Source organism: Gasterosteus aculeatus, chromosome 4 (assembly GCF_964276395.1).
Source record: "Gasterosteus aculeatus chromosome 4, fGasAcu3.hap1.1, whole genome shotgun sequence".
In the NCBI taxonomy this organism is placed as follows: Eukaryota; Metazoa; Chordata; class Actinopteri; order Perciformes; family Gasterosteidae; genus Gasterosteus; species Gasterosteus aculeatus.
This window is the reverse complement of record NC_135691.1, coordinates 14,284,100-14,304,316: the sequence shown is the minus strand read 5'-3', so window position 1 is coordinate 14,304,316 and position 20,217 is coordinate 14,284,100. Positions and strand designations below refer to the sequence as shown.

At 44.2% G+C, this 20,217-nt stretch overlaps 1 protein-coding gene across 2 annotated transcripts; it reads left to right on the top strand.

Moving 5' to 3' along the window:
* The first annotated feature begins 7,630 nt into the window (after positions 1-7,630).
* clint1a (clathrin interactor 1a) lies at positions 7,631-20,165 on the top strand. 2 transcript variants are annotated; one of them, XM_040173839.2, is made up of 12 exons: positions 7,631-7,904; positions 11,364-11,468; positions 13,146-13,242; positions 13,519-13,627; positions 14,119-14,280; positions 14,387-14,570; positions 14,826-15,042; positions 15,136-15,217; positions 15,746-15,808; positions 16,313-16,599; positions 17,777-17,978; positions 18,100-20,165. In XM_040173839.2, the coding sequence occupies exons 1-12, from the start codon at positions 7,864-7,866 to the stop codon at positions 18,414-18,416; spliced, it is 1,866 nt and encodes a 621-aa protein (XP_040029773.2). In that variant the 5' UTR covers positions 7,631-7,863; the 3' UTR covers positions 18,417-20,165. The 2 variants fall into 2 exon arrangements, with proteins under 2 accessions (XP_040029773.2, XP_040029772.2); XM_040173838.2 differs by having other exon boundaries at positions 16,310-16,599.
* The last annotated feature ends 52 nt before the right edge of the window (positions 20,166-20,217 follow it).

The window sequence follows — 20,217 nt, the reverse complement described above, 5'->3', positions numbered from 1 at the left end:
CCACACATTGAGGTCTATAAACTCGCTGATTGATCATGGTAGAGGAAAGCAGACCTGAGAGGGAGGCCCAATCAATGTTTCTGAAACTGTTTCTGAGGTTGCGTGTGGGTGGGTGCAAGAATGTGAGTACATGTGCACCTACATGCAAGTGCACGCTATTTTGTCTGCATGTGTTTACAACCTTGTGAGTTTCATGCATACTGAAGTGTGTGTGTGTGTGTGTGTGTCCATGTGTTTCTGTGATTGTGTGCTTCCCTCATTTGAGGAAAGACAATGTTCTACATTCCACAGGGGAACAGAGTCATTACCGAAGCAGGAACTCCAGTTTGGAGGCCACGGCTCTTGCGTGTAGCGTGAATAGATGGAGCCGGTTTCTTCGCTGAGACGTGCTGAGGAACACACACTGCGCCATTACCACTGCCCTGCGGTTCAAGCCTCACCCCCCGCCCCTGTTTTTCCCATTTCAGGGCGGAAAAATTGGTAAAGTCCACAAAAACAAACAAGTCTCTCACCTGCCCCAAGGTGAAGCCATCATTGGTTTAGGGACAAACCCTGCAACATCATTCAATCATTTTAAATGAGATATGAAGTGAGGGTTGAGTGGACATTTGAGAGGTGGAGATCTAGACAGTTCTCTGTCTGAGGCCGAGCTTCTTTCTTTTTTTTTCCGACGGCAGCTCTGAAGCCCTCTGCTGCCCTCTGTTGGAGGCCGGACCTCATCCGCCGTTTCCACGCTGTGCAGGTACTCGGTGCATGACAGCTGTCCATCACCACGGAACAGTGTGAGTGTGTGAGTGATCCCACCGTCTCCGGCTATCCATCCCCCCGCTGCTTTTGTCAATTTCCCTGCTGGCATAAAGCAGACAAAGTAGGCCTCTGGCTCGGGTTAATTTCCCCACGTTGCTGACAAACACAGGTCGTTGACCCACAGGAAACGATCGTTGCATCATAATAGACGATAGATGGCAATCAGAGGTGAGGTCTGATAACGGCCGCTGTCACCTGATTGCTCCATCTGTTCTGCTCTGTCTCCATCTCTGCCACTGAAACTCCTTTTCCCTTCTCAGTTTCCTCATGTGATGCTTACAGATATATAGTAAATTTCACGGTAATTTGTACTTTCTTCTCCCCCCCTTTCTCTCTTTTACTCTTTGCCACTAAATTAAGCACGACATATCTGGGTGGCGATAGCCCTGTAACACAATGGTAAATGGCTCCATACTACGCTGTGTCTCTTTTGATAACACAAATGAACACACTCACACACACACCAGCCCTAACGCAGAAACAAAGCTACTTCCTTTAAAGTCTCAATTGGTGTCAATGTAAAATATTTTATCTTTCTGCATACATCTCTGAACTTTTTTTTAATTTTTATTTTTATTTCACAGTCTCACAGACTTCCTGCTGCATATCCTTCTGGTGCCAACCGTCGGTTTCCAGGACCTGCAGTCATAAACATTGTTATAGACTTCCTGTGTGCACACGGTTTGACACAATAGCGTTGATTCTGATTGACACCACGGGTGATGTGTTAAGAAAAAAAAAGAAAATGAATATTTACAGTATTAGTATTAGTCATGGTAAAAATTCCAGTCACATCACATACATACGCTTAAAACCAGCCTTGATCTATAAACAGACTGAGAATGAAGGGCCTTGATTGGCTGAGAGAATGATTGACAGGTGAACGAGTGGAACCTTTGAATGTGAAACTCAAAGGAGAGATGGGAAGCGTGTTTGTGTAGGTCCCAAGGGGGGAAAAGCCTGGGTTTCGCACATGCACGCAGACACACACACACACACACATGCACACTCAAACACACATTGTGATCTTGCTCTACTTTGGGCTGTGCTCCACATGAAAGCGGCGAAGCTTCCTGCTGTTTGAGACGAGCTGTGTGTCGCGCTGCAAAGGAACATGCAGGTCTGTATATGCATGTAGACGGACAGGACTGTGTGGACACCAGAAGACGTGAGCTTGTATCCATCTGCAGCACCTTGGCCTTTATGGAACATCTTTATCTCTATTTCCACCTGCCGCCTCGTTTCCTTCTCCTCTCATCTCTCTGTTTATGAATTTATTTTTCCTCTCCTCCATTTCTTCCTCACGTTGCTTTTTGTTTTCTTCTTGTCCCCAGAGGAAGAAAAGAAATGAATGAGGTTCATTCACATCTTCAGATACCTGCAAAACAGCAAACTAACATTCTTCTATTCAGTTTTCTGCAAGACTTTTGTTCATCTCTATCTCTAACATTCCAGATCACCCTTTGTCGATTAAAATTACCCACAAAACTACAAGTGTAATTACAATCGTATTTCTTTCTGTCAGCCTGCTACTGACTCATCAATCCCTCAAAATAATATTTAATATGGAAAGGGAACGTATTGCAATGTTCTACAAATGGCGTTCCACAATTGTGCAGGCACCGTGCCCTTGACTATCCCCCTGCTGAAAGTAAGTCTTAGCCAATTAACAACGTCTTCCACTAGGTCCACACGCACACGTGCAAACACACATGCGCGTACAATCACACACGGCCAAACCTCGCAGCTCATGGGACTAAACCTCATTAACTGCTCTGAGACAGACACTCTCTCTTTAATCAATCCTTTTCTAAGATTGCGTGCACATGGAGGACCGGTGACAATACAACACCAGCTCACACACAGGCAAACACACACGCACACATACACGTATATATAGGGGGAGAGAGAGAGAGGGAGGCTCAGATACATTCACACACAGAATGTGAGAGAGAGAGAGAAAAACATGGTCATTTGCCAGGGTGATTCAACTCTAAAACACCCTAATTACATCGACAAAGCCACTTTGTTTTGGTGCAGGATAAAATGTGAATGATTTAGCATATTATTATTATGCCTCTGAAATATTAACCAACCCCGAGGGACTTTATCTGCTCTTTTTAAATATATGCAAATTATTTTATTTTGGTTTAGTTTGTTTCCAGTGACTTTTGTGAATTGTGTTTGGATAATTAAATGAGTGCGTGCAGATGTAGAATCGCAGGCAGTGCCTACACGATATGATGATCTGCCAGATTAGCATACAAAGCCGGAACGCTGCACCTCGACTGCTAATCGACTAACTTTTGTTTTCCCTCCAACCTTGACCTATTTGAAACACCCACCCGGTGTCTGGCCTTGGAGTGGGAATGTAAACTGACTTTTAATTGATGAGACTCATTTGATATTGTCCTTCGTTCCGAACATTTCCGCTTGTGTCAGGCTCTTTCAATTATGACTCTCACTCTGTGCTGTTTCACACGGCTCCGCTGGATTGATGGTGTTCCGCGGAGCTACAACAGCAGGCCACTGTTTCTCTACACTGACTTGGCACTCTTGGCATTGCCAGATTAGTTGGTGGAAAACAGCCTACTGCAGGTACAATTATCTCCTGTCCACGGTTGAGAAAGTTCTTTCTGATGACGTAGTGGACCTGGAACGGTTGATGTGCAGAGCGCCAACATTTCAGCTCTGTCTTACTTCACTGATTGCCTTGTGAATCCCTGATGGGTTCTGCTTCGTACATAATCATTTCCCTAACATGGGATAATTTGATTCTATTACTCTAACAACGGCGCAAACAAATTGCCTACGTAATTTATTGTGCCAATAACAGCAAAAACAGATGTGGTAATGGTGCTGCGGCTTTGCAACCCCACATTTATATGGATTTAAACCAAACTAATCGTTAAAATGCATTCGTGAAAACCCAGCCTCACGTTTACTTGAAACATGTTCCGTGTCCAAACATGCAGAATTACCGCTTGGCAATGTTGCGATATTCGTCCACACAGCTCCGGGTCTTTTTGCACAACTTCCTTTCAGCTTTTCCACTTTTTTCCCTCCGCTTATCAGGGTAATTTCCTGTGTGGAGGTTGAAGAAACAAACAAACATCCACGTATCTCCTCAGTTGTGTTATCTTTTCCAATACTGACTGCATTTTACTTCCCTACAATATGTCACTGGAACCTCTGCCACGCTCGCCGCTGTACTCTCCACCTCTCCATTCACTGGTGTTCCATATGTCCTCTAAAGCCCTCCGCTCCATCCCATTTCTCCCATAGCCTCGGGTCCTTTTTGACACCCCTGGCATGTTAATGGACCAATCGGAGACACTGTCCTTGAGAATCTCACTTTGGCTCATTTTCATACCCCCCTTCCTCCTCCTTCTCTCAGATTTATAACCTCTGCTGCTAAAAGCTCCAGATGTTTTGTTCTGTTTTTTACTCGCTGTAATTGCTAATTCGATTTGGTTGTAAAGCAGCAGATGCTCTCAGGACTTGAGCATACCTGTGTGGGTTTCTCTGCATGTACGTGGGCTTTCTGGCCCATATATGAAGCAGCAGGATTTACTGTAACACCCTGACTCATAAACATAAGCCTTCACAATCGCGCCGAGCTCCTTTGCTCATGTAGGGCAATACGCAAACAGCAGTTTTAACTTTCAGAGTAATCGCACACTCGCTCAACTTCCATTATGCATTGAATTACTGTCACCCTTAAATCACGGCCGCTGATGTTTGCCGCTTTAGCGGGACGGGCTTGGGAGCTGCAGACTGCGGTGGGAGCCTCTCTCATCAGCCTCCTCGTTTGTGTTTTGTTGTTTTTTTCTATCATCCTCTGTCCTTTTTCTCACCAGGAAAAGTAGCAATCCAGTCGAGTTTAGAGAGAACAATAAACAGACTGGTTATCCACAGGAATGTGAATGCTACTTTACCCCCATTAGGAACATCTGTGTTTGTGGTTTTGAGATCACAGCGGGTTGTCTGCGTGACTTTGAACGTGTGACAAGTGGCATCATTGTTTTAGCATAATTCAATACCTACATACTCTCAAAGATGTGCTCCGTGCATGTTTACCACACATTTACACGAAAGCCTCCACACACACACACACACACACATACTCACACGTCAGTCCTTGCTCACATTGGCCACACACACGCACCGCAGTGGACCTGTCATGTGTCATGGAGACAGGGGTCAGATACTGTGTGATGTGTGTGTGGGGGTTATATCGCTTGGGAAAAAGTCTAAAGATCTTACCGGGGCTGCAAGAGGGCCAACAATAACAGCCTGAAATATAACAGCGGCGAAAAGAAACCCTGGCTGTGACAGGGAGGGAAGCTGGGCCCCATGAAAGTGACTCCGCAGATCAGAACCTCTTTTCGTGGGCACGAAGATGGGCGGGGGTCATCGATTCATAGTTAACGTGCAAAACAAAGCACGTTGTTTTTCGAACGACATTGTACAAATGCAGAGAGATTTTCAACAGATTGGAAGCACATGTTTGCGGGGGGCGGGGAAGAATAATAGCGGAGTCGTCGAGCACATTCCCAAGTTGCGATGATGTTCTGACCACATCTGTCATGGGAACTTCAGCCATGTAAACACACAGCCTCGACCCCCACAGCGGTTGCGCTGCACACACTCACAGATCTCCCAGCAAACGCGCCCTCTGTGCGGCACTGCGGCGGTCTCCGGCTCCGGAACAGTCGCAGTGCCCCCTAGTGCTGCTTTGTGACACAATTACATTCTGTTTATCCGGCTTACTTTTTTCCATTTCCTTCCACTCAGAAGTTGTTAGTGACAACTTGGTCTCTGTAGACCGAACTGACGATCAAGATGATGAATGGAACATGGTTATAAAATATGAAATATCAAGGAAAGGATGACTTTTTTTTCTCCGTATCTAACGAGAGAAAGTGGGTCTACAAGGTTTTTTTTTGCAGAGGGTGATTTTACTGCTCTCTCTTTCGTTAAATTGACAGTTAGTTAACCCTAACCCTAAACCCCTAACCCACAATCTAACTGCTTAGATATTGTTTGACATTAGCTGTCTGCAATTAAGCCTTCTGCTTACTCAATTTCCCCCCTAAAATGCAATCTACACATTTCATAACACACACATATGTACAGACTCATCCCTGAATGCACCCCCCCACACACACATGCATCCGATGCATCAGTGCACAGATTTCTGATCCTTAAGGACATATGAGTTTTTCAATCAAAGATTTGATTGAATACTTTGCCATCGTCAGCGCTCACACACACACACGCACACACACTGTTGACAGAGAGCGTCTTGAGCAACATCATTTACCACTTAGGCCCCTCCCGCGAGGACCATGCCATTCTTAATGTGTGGCAGATAGGTTGATAGCTCTGGTTTCTGTCGAGAAGTGCATGTCAATCAACAGCTCGCATCAACGTCACCGAGGCAAAGTGTTCCTGAAAGATCTTTTTACTGAGTGCCTTTCTATTCGTCCTCCGACCCACACACTCACACAAAAACACACTCACACATGCACAAACACACACAGAGCCATTTCCATCCTGGCAATCACTTTTCCTGGAGTTCTCCTTTTTGGACGTGTAACAGTAATTGAGGTTGCTCCCCGGGGTGCAGTGCATTCTGGGCTGTTAAGTGCTGTTTCTTGTTGTTTTTTTTCTCAAATGGGTTGTATTTTGGCTATTGTGTTGTTTCCTCCTGCTCTCCTATGGAAGTGTAAGCCGTGGGCCATATTTACACGTATCATTAGAGAATAGAGAGTAGGGCATCCGAGGGCTTATTTTGCCCACTGGAATATCAATCAATACGACAAACAGGCTTAATACTTTTTGTATACGCCCAAGTCACGGGAGAATTAAAAAAAAAAAAAAGACTACTGCCAGTCGATTTCCTTTTCCTCGTAAATCGACTGTGTCTATTTGAGATGGTGCTCAGTCAGTCGAGGGTGCTCCCTCGCTACGCTGACCTCCCTGCTCACCACGTCGGGCCTGGCTTGAGTACACCCAGTGACCTTTCTGCGTGTCTATGACGTTGTCCGTCCAGAAGAGGGAGTGATTGATCTGGATTGACACAAACAGCCGTGCCCTGCCTGGCCTGTCACACAGCATCACTGGGTCATTGTAGCATGCCTGAATGCCAGATGAGGAGGGATGGAGAACACACGGGGTGGTGACCTGCACACGACGATGTAGGCTTTAGTTTTGGCGATGCAGCAACCCGTTTGGACACAAAGTCCAAGGGATATTGCTTAGAAATACAAACAAAGAATAAATTGAGAATACATTAACGACAGTAATACTGTTACAATGTTATAATACATACAAACACATACCACACATATGTGAAGATCCATTTAAATGTCTTGGTTTTGGTTTTATAAAGAACTTAACACTTAAAGCATAAATGTATCAGTCCTCTGATGAAAAACTATGTAATGTCATTACCATTTCTTGTAATTTCTTGTTATTTTTTTACATTCCCAGTTCTGCCAATATTGAACATAGCTAGATACAAAAAATCACCTCATGCATCACCAACATGAATAGAAACCACAAGCTACCTAAACAAAACCGCATTTTGATTTGCTTGCCCCAGGTAAGGTTGTTGGACTACTTTTTTGAAACCAGGGCCAATGGCATAATCTATTAAATTAGGATTTTTATACTGGAGCTATTGTCATTTTTTGTTGTACATTTGTGTGAACCCCCAAGGATCCTTGCACGGGGTCTCTTTGTTTTAATCCTTCCTTGGATAAATGGTTTTGTCTTTATTTTATATACATATAAATTTTAAAGACAATTATTAGTCACCATTTAAACGTGTACTCAGCACACAACTGAGGCGCGAGCGATAATCAGGAACTACAACTCCAACGACTCCGATGACGTCACACGGTGATTTCCCGCAGTAACCTTTTCCTGCCTGTTGGTGCGTCTCGAGAGAGAGGTGAAGAAGAGTTTACTTTACAGAGTTCAGGGCTGCGGCGTTCGTGTGGAGTTTAGGGTTTTGTCGAGGCAGAAAGCCCATTTCACGGAGCCAAGATGCTGAACATGTGGAAGGTCAGGGAGTTGGTTGACAAAGCGTAAGTATCTCCCGACTGCGTTCGGTCTATGTCGTGTCGTGTGTTCCTGTAGTTTACCTGTTTCAAAGAGACACGTACCCAAAACTTTGACGTCACGTCGCTCGAACAAGTTAGCTAGCATGTATGCTACTAGCAAGTGAATGAGTTAGCTAGCTGACTTTGACAAATTGTATTTGTCCTGAGTACGATTGTTCTTTCTTTGTCAATGTCGTTCTCCCCTTGTCTTCCGGTTAATGTGGGATGTCATTTGAACTGTTGCGAGGTCACTTTTTCTGTTTGTTTACGCATTTTGACCGACAGTGAAAGCTAACTCACTTAGCCGACAAGCTAGCTAATTATTTAGCCTGCTGGCTAGGTGGCCAACCCACCAGGCTAGCCAGTAAAGCTAGTTTGACAGCGCCCCGGCTGAGTTAGTCAGCGGGAGCTTTCGATCGAGTCTACGATACATGTTTAAACGACAATACAAACAATCCTTTCGTCAGGAAAAAACTTTTAAAGCTCCATTGAGTACAGACATGCGTTACTCTCTGGTATGAATGTGATGACACTTGTAGCTAACTGTTAAGTCTACATCGTTTAGGCTTAGTCAATGTTACCGTAGCAGTCACTGTAGATTATCTAAGTAACTTGTTAAACTCGAAGTAAAGCCACATGGCTGGTTTACTACCTTTTATCACAGACACATCGTTAGCTTTGTAGTGGAACTAGCAACTTTAGACCTCAATATGTGGAAGTTGTGTCAAGTTAACGTCGAACGTATAAACTCCTGAGTTCACGTGAGTTTACAGCTTTTTCGTCGCGGTTTCTCCACACGACTGATGCAACAACTAACTAAACTAAACCCCGTCCAATCCGTCTGTCGCACCACTAACTCGCATGTTGTTACGCGTGAAAACAGAAGGAGCATTTATTAATCAGTGACCAGTGATCCTGCAGTGTTTTGCAACTTGTTGCTGGATGTCCAAATTCCAATATAACGTCACTTGATGATCTGAGACCAACACAGCAGCCAAGATGGAGATCGTCAGGCAAAATATACAGACTGTTACGACGATGTGCACAGTGCGAATCCGCAGAGCATGTGCACTTGTAATGAGTCATATTTTGATGGCCTTGACGGCCGAGCCTGCGTGGATAACAGACGTACTACAGCACCTGGAAGTAGATGGCCGCTGGGCCTGAACTTGGGCAATACTTTGCCTTTTGTTCTTCGTTGAACTCTGGTTTACTTTTAGTCGCTGACTAAACCCAAGCATGCCCTCCTGTGCCACAGTAGTATAATTATATACCCTTTTCTTACATTGAACAACATCTCTGCCCTTCGAAGTTTGAACGGCTGCTATTGCAGACCCAGGGAGTCGTTGGGTCCGTCCAAGAAGACATTCCTGCTGGACACCCTCGTCTCCCCGCAGTGTGACCTCGTGGAACTTGAGTTACTGGAAGAGACACAGAAAGGGAGCAAATTTTTGTTCTTTTATTTTAAATCAAAGGGTAAAAAGACCATGTGTTTTGTAACATTTAGAAACTGTCCCTGCTTTAGTATTTTCACAAATTCTAGATTATTTTTCGTCCGGTGTCAACAAGCTGGGTGTCATTCACACTATTAGTGTGGCATACTGCAGCCTGATGCATGGTTGTGGTGAGGCTTTTGCTGAGGCGGGACATGCAAGCAAAGGCTTTTGTCCTGCTGTAAGTAGGCCTTTCAATGAATCCAAGCAACATAGAAAAAGATTGGATTGGATTAATAAATACCACCAAGGGAATTTTTTGTTGTTGTAAATGTACATACAGTCCTACAGCAGTCTAACGGAAATCTGTGTGATGGTGTGTCACTTGAGAGCGTATCACAACTTCTGTTTTATCCGGCTGATATCTAGGACAGGGCCGATAACTAGAAAGAGATTAGAAGTTTTACATCATATCCTCTTGTCTTTTTTCTGTCGTTCATGCAAACATGTAGCTTTGCACAGTAACAGGCTGTAACGTAGCGAGAGACCAATGCCGCATGCAGTGAGTAACATGGCACACAATGTAAGCAGAAAGACTCGTCAAAACTAAATGCAACCTGAACAACATGATTTACACTAAAACACTGCTAAGTGTTTAATATGAAGAACAATGCCATGAGACTTAAGTTGGATACAGAATCATACTTTCATGTCTCTCCAAGTTACTTTAAAATACTGTCTTTGTCGTCGTCTAAAAACAGCGAGCACGGTTCTCTCGAGTCATTTCTTTGTCGTAAACATAATTTTGCAATGGAGGGAATGTGGTCGGAGTGGTAACCATACCATGATTCTTTCAGTATTATACAGCCCTTCTCTAAAACCACAGAGCGGGTGTTTATCTCCACCCATCAGTTCAATGCTGCTCTCTCGGGCCCCGTACATTATTCTGCTGTCGTGGCCGTAGTGAGAAAGGAGGGATCAAATGTTTTGACTCACAATGTTTTGGGTTTAAGCTGCAGTGTTTACAAAATTATTTGGCAGTTTTCTTTGTGGGTTTTATATCTGTAGTCCTGTAAGAATCTATTCCGATTAAAGAAACTGGTAGAAATTGACTGCATCTATGCCACTAGCTGTGGAGAATGGTTTAACTATATGCTGCACATAGTCTTCGGTCAATGCATTCAATACACTGCTTCCCCTGCAGAGCTCATTTTTAGCCGTTCATTACTTAAAAAACGATCAAATAACATATAAATCTACTCTCTTTCACAAATCATAAAGAGCCCAATTGGGATTCAGAACGACCTCTAAAAAGGCATCCCGGTCTAGCTAAAAAAAAAAAAAGCTGATCTATAAAGAACAATTTGTTTTCTTTAATCTAATAACTGTGTGTGTGTATATATATATATGTATATATATATATACACATACACATCATCAATGTAATATACAGTACATTTCCAAATTTTAGACTCACTTTCTCATTAAATTGAGTGAGAAAATGCGTCCAACCCTTTTGGCCGGTACTGTATATGTATTAATATTATCATTACAATCCTACAGCTTAAACCATTGTACAGCACAATTTCATCATAATTCTGTATTTGTTGACAGGCTGCCAAACTCGCCATGTTTGTGGAGTACACCATTAAGAACGCTCTATTTATCTGATCTTACTAGTGAGCCACCATTTATAGCGTCAGTTTCCTCCTATTTAAGTTCCCCTTTAATTTCCTAGTGACTTGGAATGTCAACAAGCAAGATCTCTCACACAGAACAGAGCCCTGTTTTACTGTTCCACCATTCATGTATTTATTAGCCCTCACCATTGTCTTGTTTCTGATTAAGTCCAGGGCCGCGGCTCTAATAAGAGAACCTTTCACCCGCTGTTGTCCGTGTTGTGGTTAACTAGCATGACACATATTTCACACTGAAAGGAGAACAGCCATGCAGAATACTTAACACATGCACGATCAATGACGTGACGTTTCTCTTTCTTGATACTGCACAGAACCAACGTGGTGATGAACTACTCCGAGGTGGAGTCCAAAGTCAGAGAGGCCACCAATGATGACCCATGGGGACCGTCGGGACAGCTGATGAGTGAAATCTCCAGGTGAGGACGGCCCGTAGTGTGGTACGATATTTCCTGCTGAAAAGCACCAAGGTTATCTGGTCATACAATCCAAAACACAGAAATATGTTCTGGAAAGAACCATTCCCTTTGTACACGTACACAACCTCTGTCACCTTGAGTTTGTCTCGCATGCCTCACCTGTGAACAAAGAGTTTTTTAATTGAAATAAATGGGGAGTGACGCCGAGAGCAAGAAGTGGCAGCTGGCAGGTTCCCTTTTCAGAATGGCACAAAGCCATCTCAGCTGGGCACGGCATAAAAAATAGAGAGGGACATATGTTCGACCGCGCATCCTATATAACTTAAACAAATAAAATGAGAACCCATTTTCCAGTGACTGCTTAATGAAATGGCCAAATGACCCGTTTCAGGCTTGATGAGCAAATACAAAATCCTGTTACCTTCATTTCTATACATACATCACTTTATTTAAGACGCTGTGCTACGCTGTGTTGGGCCAGATTCTCAATAAAGTTAGAAAAAACATTTACGGCAAACCCATGGCTGTGAAGATACTCCTTTACATGGAATTTCCATGAGGAAGAGGAGGCGGGCTGCTGCATACCAACTGAGAACGGTTTGTGTCCTACTCCAAAAGGGAACCTGCCACCTGCCACTTTTCGCTCTCGGCGCTACTGTACATGGAGGCCACATTTAACCACAGCAAAACTTTGTCAATACAATAACTCTCACAGAACTGCTACACTACAATACAGGTATTATGTATAAAGCTGTTTGGAGAGTAGTGGTCCTATTACTGGACAAATAATGCTTTGATTGTATTTACTTCAATTCAATCTGAGACTTTTGTCTCTTTTTGTGTTCTTTTTTCACCGTAGAGGGTTGAGAGAAAAGTTTTTCTTCCTGAATTTGGGCATCTAGGGTTTGAATAGTTGATACGTAGATCGTCATTTTGGGCTTAACGTTCTTTTAAAGCTCTTTCTTACGGCAAGAACAGTTTTTAGGAATTTCCTCTCCATTTCGACCACAGGAACCCAATATAAGCTTTGGCTTTTGACATCTGACCACAAGTCCCCGTTTCCATGGTGGTATTTTTCTGCCGGCCAGAAGCGACAGTAGTCAGTTCTGCACACGAGCCTCACAACTGCTGCAGAATGACCAGCATTCATTCAAATGGCTGCAATCAATACTTTCAATCAATACCCGGGCCTTTCTGTCGTCGTTGATATTTAAATCCTGATTATGCAGCTGACTAGAGGCGTGTGAAACTAGACTGACTTGTAATTGTTGATACACACTAAAGCAGATTTCTTTTGTGGATACATACCAAAGTATAAAACTAATCCGGTAAAACACTGAGGAGATCTCTTTGCCCACATTTATTCATAAACGTCTGTATTAGTCGATTACAAGACAACAACCTGAGCTATAATTGACAGTGTTTTTTTCTTGTGAAACATGAATGGATGTCACTTTTAGTTCTTTTATTTGTTTATTTATTGTGCAAACCTTGCAGTGATACACGAATGTCCCGCTCATAAAATGGTTCGTTTAGTTTGTTGGGCTACAGAGTACAAAGCCGTCTTCACTCAAACGCTGTAAACCGTCTTCACCATTCAAACTGTTGTTTGTCATTCATGCATTTTCACTAAAAGTGCAGTGTCTCCCTCCTTGTCTTCCATGTTTATGTAATCAGAGCCACCTTCATGTATGAGCAGTTCCCAGAGGTGATGAATATGCTGTGGACCCGCATGCTGAGGGATAACAAGAAGAACTGGCGGAGAGTCTACAAGGTCGGCCCCGGCGCTGCTGCGACGTCCCACAAACAGACACGCGGGATTGTGACTCTAAGCAACAGATCCTGTTTTGAATTGACCTAAAACTTTGAACCAGAGAACCGGTCTGTTGACTTTAAGTCAAATGTTCAACATATTACTTCCGGGCAGGAATAATGTCTTTCTTTCACACAGTTAAACACGCTATGAATTTAGGGTTGTGAAATAAATAATTTGCATAACTGAATTATTTCAGAGGCCTGAGTTGACACTTTCTTTCTGTCTGTTTCTCAGTCCCTGCTGCTGCTGGCTCATCTCATCAGGAATGGATCCGAGAGGGTTGTTACCAGCACCAGAGAACACCTGTATGACCTTAGATCGTTAGAAAGCTACCACTTTGTAGGTAAGATTATCGTTCTGTGTTGATCCTCTTTTTACATTGCATCATTTGCTCTTCATGTTGGACCCAAAAAGATTTGATCTCCATAAAAAAAAACTCTCCTCTGCTTAAAAATGTTTCTTTGTTTTGCAGTTCTACTGGCCACCCCTCGGCATTGTAGAGTTTAGTGTTCATTAACAATAGCTTCTGTGTGAGCTTTAATAAATGGATAAAGGCCCTAAGCACTGCTTAGTCCACAAAACCGCTTCAACACACACACACACACACACACACACACACACACACACACACACACACACACACACACACACACACACACACACACACACACACACACAGGCTTAAAGCTGCTTTCACTCTTCCCAAACATGTGTGTATTTGAGGACATTAACTACTGTTTTTTTAATGTCTCTGTTAGCACTTCAACGTATTAAAACCACACAAATTGTGCTCATTCTTTATTTGTATTGTTCTCAATGTTTGTGTGCCTCTAGACGAGAATGGGAAGGACCAAGGTGTGAATGTGCGTCAGAAGGTAAAGGAGATGGTGGATTTTGCCCAGGATGACGACCGGCTAAGAGAAGAACGGAAAAAGTCAAAGAAGAACAGGGACAAATACATCGGGGTGTCCTCAGACAGCATGGGATACCGATACTGTAAGTTTTCAGTCGAGTAATGTAAGCGGACCTATGATCAACAAAAGCTTTATATCCCGTCCTCTTTCTCTTGCTTTTATCTCCTATTTGATTACCGTCTCTCCAGCGGGGGACAAGTACGACTCCAATGACAGCCGGGGAAAGTGGGACGACGACTGGGAGAGGAATAAAGGACAGTTCCCCTTCAGCGAGAAACTGGGGGAGATCAGCGACAAAATTGGCAGCACCATCGACGACACCATAAGCAGATTTAGGAAGAAGGAAAGAGACGACTCGCCGGATCGATTTAGGTGTGAGACGGCTAGATTACCTGAACTGTGTTTGTTTCCATGTGCAGCTGAGGCCCAATATAGTAGGCTTGGTTTTAGTCTCAATCTGTTCTCTATATCCACACAGACAGGAATAAAGTAATCGATAACAGCTTTCCATGAGCGCATGCTGTAGATAACTAGGGCCGCATCCAGAACATGGTTTGTATCTTGGTTCCTGTATGGAGAGAGAAAGAAAATCCGTATCCTGAACCTTGATCGTTATTGTTTCCATAGTGACAACGAGGAGGACCGGGGCCGCTCGTCTCACAATGGCCAGTCGGGAAAAGACTTCAAAGACGAAGAGGAAACCGTTACCACCAAGAGCGTACACATAGTCCAAGCAACAGAGACTACAGCCACGCGGAAGAGAGGGGTCCCGTCTAAGGTTGTGGACCTGGGAGCCGCAGCCCACTACGTGGGAGATAAGAGCCCAAGTACCACCGCCAAACAGGTAGCGAGAGTAGTTTGAACACAAGCGATGGACCTTAATATGTACACATTTTTGCATGGACACTGATCTCTTCGTAAATGTTCCTCATTGCAGCCAGATGCCCCCCAGCCCTCCAGCACCGCCCTCGCCGACCTATTTATGGTGGACTCCACCCCGAGCCAGCCGGCTCCCACAGGTACGACAAGCGATACCCGGGCATTTCGTGAAATGCTCTTTCTGTTTTGGTTCCACCAGAGAAGATTTAGATCGATAACGGACATGTTCACAATCATTTAGTACCTCAGGGAAACCGCTTCACCAGCCCCAAATATTTTATTTCATTCTTGGCACTTGAGCTGAACACCAGGAATGAATAAATCCGGGAGTAACCTTTTTATTCAGTTAAACCAAGTAGTAGACCGGAGACTCTGCACTGCAGGACCACACGCTGCAGTCACAGTGGCCAGCTGCTGACGCCAACACAACATTTTAGAGGATAGGAGTTGATGTATAGAAACTAAGTGCGCCAGATGTTTTTGGAGCAGTCCCTAGTGAATGGAGAGGGCGGGCACACTGCACAGATGTTTGGCCCTCTCCACCTATCCACTGCCACCCCCCGCCCCTCCATGCCCTTCTGACACTGAAGGCATGCTAACTACAGTAGAATGACACCTGGAGCTCACTTGTTTAAAATGGATGTGTTTGTGTCTATTTCCCAATGCAGACCTGATCAGTGGATTTGCTAACTTCTCCTCACCTGCTGCCGTCGGCCTCTCCTCAGTATCGGGTTGGTTTCTAGACTTTTTTTTGTTGTTGTTGTGTGCGTGCATGTGTGTGCTGTGCTGTTGCAGCCATACTGCTAGAATATTCAGAGAGGAGACTTGGCCATATGGAGCCTGCTACCTGCTCTGCATAACAAGAACAGACACACATCAACTCGTGTTATGGATGACAAGGAGACTGGGACAGCAGCCGGAGCTGGTGGGGGTGGGGGGAGCTGAAACGGAGATTGAGTGTAGGAAGAGAGACAAACAAGCGGGGGCCAGTTCAATGAAAATTTAAAGCGGGGCACCAGTGGTCACTGAGAATGCTCTGGATGGAGCAAGACTTACGGAAGACTCAATTGTGTGTTCTTAATTGATATGACGGCTCCAAATGCTTCGGTGGCTTTTGTTTGCGGCGAAAATTATTTCCACATTTCCACATTAAAAAAAGCCTCACTGTTGAGATGGCAGATAAAGACCTGCAACCGTCTTTTGTCTTTGTTTTGTCTCGTTCTTGTTCCTAGCAGCACCTTCCTCCGGCAGCAACGGAGAGTTTGGAGACTGGAACGCCTTCCCCGGAGGTCAGATACCCGCCTCCGCTCAGACTGTTGACACCGGTGGAAATGACCTTTTCGGAGCTATGGCGGCTCCGGCCGCCGCCGCCACCCCAGCTTCAGGCTCTGGTCCGGCCTCAGCAGACCTGTTTGACCTGATGGGGCCGACCCAGTCCTTCAACTCCTCCCAGAGCCTCAACTTTAGCATGAGCAGCACACAGAGCATGAGCGCCACAGTCCTGCCCCAGTCGAGGTCCCAGGTATGCATGGTTGCACTCACGCTTCAGGCACACACACAGACACACTTTTTATTAAATAATTTATATACATATCATTACAAGACTCATGAAGGGTGCTTAAATTATACAGGTGGAAACAAAGTATACACAGGAAAATAACGACACACTTTATTATTTCAGTTTTTTATGAATGCAGAGCTAGACTGATGCATTTTGGGATCATGTTTTTTTAATCACAGTTGGGCGTATGTTTTAGATAGAAAAGATACAGGATATAATGCTGATTTAAAGCTATCTTTATAACTGTCCAATCACAAAAAATTACTAAATAACTAAATACTCATTGTACGGTCATCAATTTCCGATTTCTTTGAGGGTGATCATTGGAAAAGTCGGAGCGTATCTGTGCCTCTCAACGCGCCGACAGCTGAGCCGGCGACTCATTTAAATTAGAATTGATATTTTGTAATCTTCTGACATGTGGTGTTGTTGATTTGGCCGCAGCCATCAACTATGGGAACTGTGAGTAATGATATGGACAAAGAACCTTTCAATCATGTCATGGCATTTTATAAAGTAGGAAACAAATTGGCCCTTAACAGTTCGAGAAATTACATATTTAAAGTAGCTTTCCAGTGGAAATATATAATCACGTTATAACATTTACTCGCTGTTTGCCACTGACATGACCCACATTAGTCCGCATGTGTATTATAATGAAGACATACCTCGTTTGACTAAAAGATGGAGGACGAGCGTGATGGTAGAGGGTTAACACGCAGCCTCACCAGATGCTCCTCTCCCCCAGAGACCGCCCACCAACCGCCCACTCCTCCTGTTACTGACACACAGAATGAGAAAAATCAATTTCGGAGTTACAAAAGCATTAAAAGCCCAAAGAAAGCCTGTGGATGTCGACTGTATTTCTATGTTAAGAGGTTGTTGACCTAAAAAAAGAGAAACTTTTATTCTTTTACTAAGAAGACGTCCACCACTCCATTCCCCTGTAGTTATTTTAGATGGTATTTTAATGAGCTCCGATGACACTCGCTGAGGTTAAGTGGGATTTCGGAGGCCTTGGATTATGATAAAGAACTTTAACTTCTCATCATGTATTTCACTGTGAGTTTTTTTCTGTCTATTATTTGAGGGTGGGTTTTTCCTCTTTCTCTAACTCTGCTTCTCTCTTCTTTGCCAGCCGCTACCAGACATGGGGGGTCCTCTACAACCACAGTCTCTCCTGCCTATGCAGCAGGGAATGGCCTCTCAAGGGGCCGGAGCCAAAGCAGCTCTCCCTGCCACCTGGTCCGACCCCTCGGTTAACATCAACCTGGACTTTCTGGGCCCTGGCGCGCACCCACCCAAGCAAAGCCAGCCCACCCTCAACACCCTCCAACACGGTGAGGCGAGCAGCAGATCAGTGGTGACGCTGGAACCAGGCTGTCCTTTTTCTAAAGTACCCCAATAGTCAAATGCTCGTATTAAGTGTTTTTTCTTTTTTTTTTCTTCTGTCGTTTCCAGGAAATCAGACACCGACCAGCATGCTCTGCCCAGGGTTTTCCGCCATGAGCATTGGAACCACGACAGTCAGAGCGCCTGTAAATCCCATGATGCACCCTGCTTCTGGCATGGGGATGGGCATGGCCACCAACCAGGCCATGATGGGGATGGGCATGGCCACCAACCAGGCCATGATGGGGATGGGCATGAACATGGGGATGCCACAAGGAGGGATGGCCATGGGGATGCCCAATGCTGCGGGGATGGGGATGAACCCTGCAATGGTCCAACAGCCCAGACACGACGCCTTCGCTGACTTCGGCAACTTTGGAAAGTGACAGAATTGGAGAGAAAAGATCCGGTGCGCGGTGTCTCCCCCCCCCCTTCCTCCCGTCCAATGGTAAAGGATTGTTATGAGCTGAAAACAAAGATTACTTGAATAATGTCAACTTTCATAATACCAATACCATGCAATCTCCTTATTTTTATTTTTTTATTTTTAGAAATGCCGTGTTGTGATATGGATCTAAGTGAAGCGTTTGTGTTGTGTTTGAACCAATGATCTGTCTGGTCTTGGGTGAGAGTAACACACACACTGGTGGCAGTGTGCCTCGTTGGTTACTTAGGTCACTGAGAAGAAGGCAGAGTGCCAGAATGTCAGGGGGATTTGCTTTATAACCTCAATCAAGTAAAATGACCAGAATAGCAAAACAAAATCAGTAGCTGCATAATTATTTCTCTGTAACTTTGCAAAATGTTGCGTTTTGGATAACATGATCAGCCTTTTTAACTTTCTAATGTACATTTAAGAATCTCGAGTTACCTCTTTTTATGTCATTGCTCTTCCTTTGACCTGTATATAGAAATCTGGAGCCCTTTAAAAATGAGTTATGAAGAGAGGCAGTGGCGGTGTGAGGGGTTTGTGATATGATTCCAGACCATCACAAAGCACGTCGACACTCTTCTTTGTACATAAGCGTCTACGGGCTCCACATGTGGCCTGTCCGTAATAAAGGAGCGTTTGGAGTGAAGGTTGACAATTTAATACGAGGAGTTTCTCCTTGAGCACGCCCTCATTTGTGGCCTTTCTTGTTGCTCGCTCTCTCTCTCTCTATATATATATATATATATATACATTTTACTTATGAAGACTATTATAATCCAAATGAGATAATCAGTAGGTGGAGAAAGCCTCATACAGGGGTTGAGGGTTCTTAATTTGAGATCAGAGTGCCTGAAAGACATTGGCTGGTTTTTCTTCAGTTAACCTCCTTCCAAGTGGGACAGTGTTAAGGCTCGCAAGCAGACCGCAGCTTCTGTACCGTGTACAAAGGCCTCACGCGTCCCCGTTTGCACAAATGCAATCGTACCATTATTTTGCTCATCGTTTCGTTTGTCCCAAGCACACTTCAGTGGTCCCGCTTCATTCGGGTCGGCGATAACGCCAAGGAAAGTTGGAGATGCACGAGGCTCAACTTCAAATCAGCGCCTTTTTAGCAGTCAGGCACACGCAGGATGTTGAGCGATCCTGTTCGTCCGCGCACTCACCGCGCTGCTCCTCAGCGGTTCAAGTGCCTGCCGGTGGTTTTCCTCCTGACCCTTGTAATGAGTGATGAATAAATTCTGGCTGCCTAAACCTTTTTTTAGTACGTCAACGATTAGATGAATAATTCACTGACCAGAGGAGGAGGCGGTGGATCCTGCAGCACCGAGAGCATTGACGCTCTTGAAGCTTTTGCCCCCCCTCTCTCCCTCCCAGGGGCTCCAGAGGCTGAGCTCACTAACACATCGTAGCCTTGCGTCGGAGTCTGAAGCATTAAAAATGACCAAAATCTGTTTGCTGTTTTTTCTAAAAATATATATATAAAAATAAAAATATATATATATATATCAGTAGAGGTTGTTTTATTCTTTTTGTACTTCAAATTGACTTGATCTTCTCTAAAAATGGGATTGTTACTGAAACACTAGCGTATGCAAATGTTAAGAGAATTCCTTTTGGGAAAAATGAAATGTTTGCATTGTTCCCATTTCGATTTGATTTACACATTGATTCTTTATCTACAACATTAAACCGTTGATTGAGATGTGTTAATGGTGTGTGTTATTTGCTGTGCTGTGTCATTAGCCTCATTCAAA

Bases quoted from the DNA above. Each gene is read 5' to 3' on its own strand.
- clint1a (XM_040173838.2), top strand. From the start codon at position 7,864: ATGCTGAACATGTGGAAGGTCAGGGAGTTGGTTGACAAAGC. The intron at 7,905-11,363 runs GTAAGTATCTCC...GATACTGCACAG, and splicing joins AGGGAGTTGGTTGACAAAGC to AACCAACGTGGTGATGAACT. The intron at 14,571-14,825 runs GTGTGAGACGGC...TTGTTTCCATAG, and splicing joins GACTCGCCGGATCGATTTAG to TGACAACGAGGAGGACCGGG.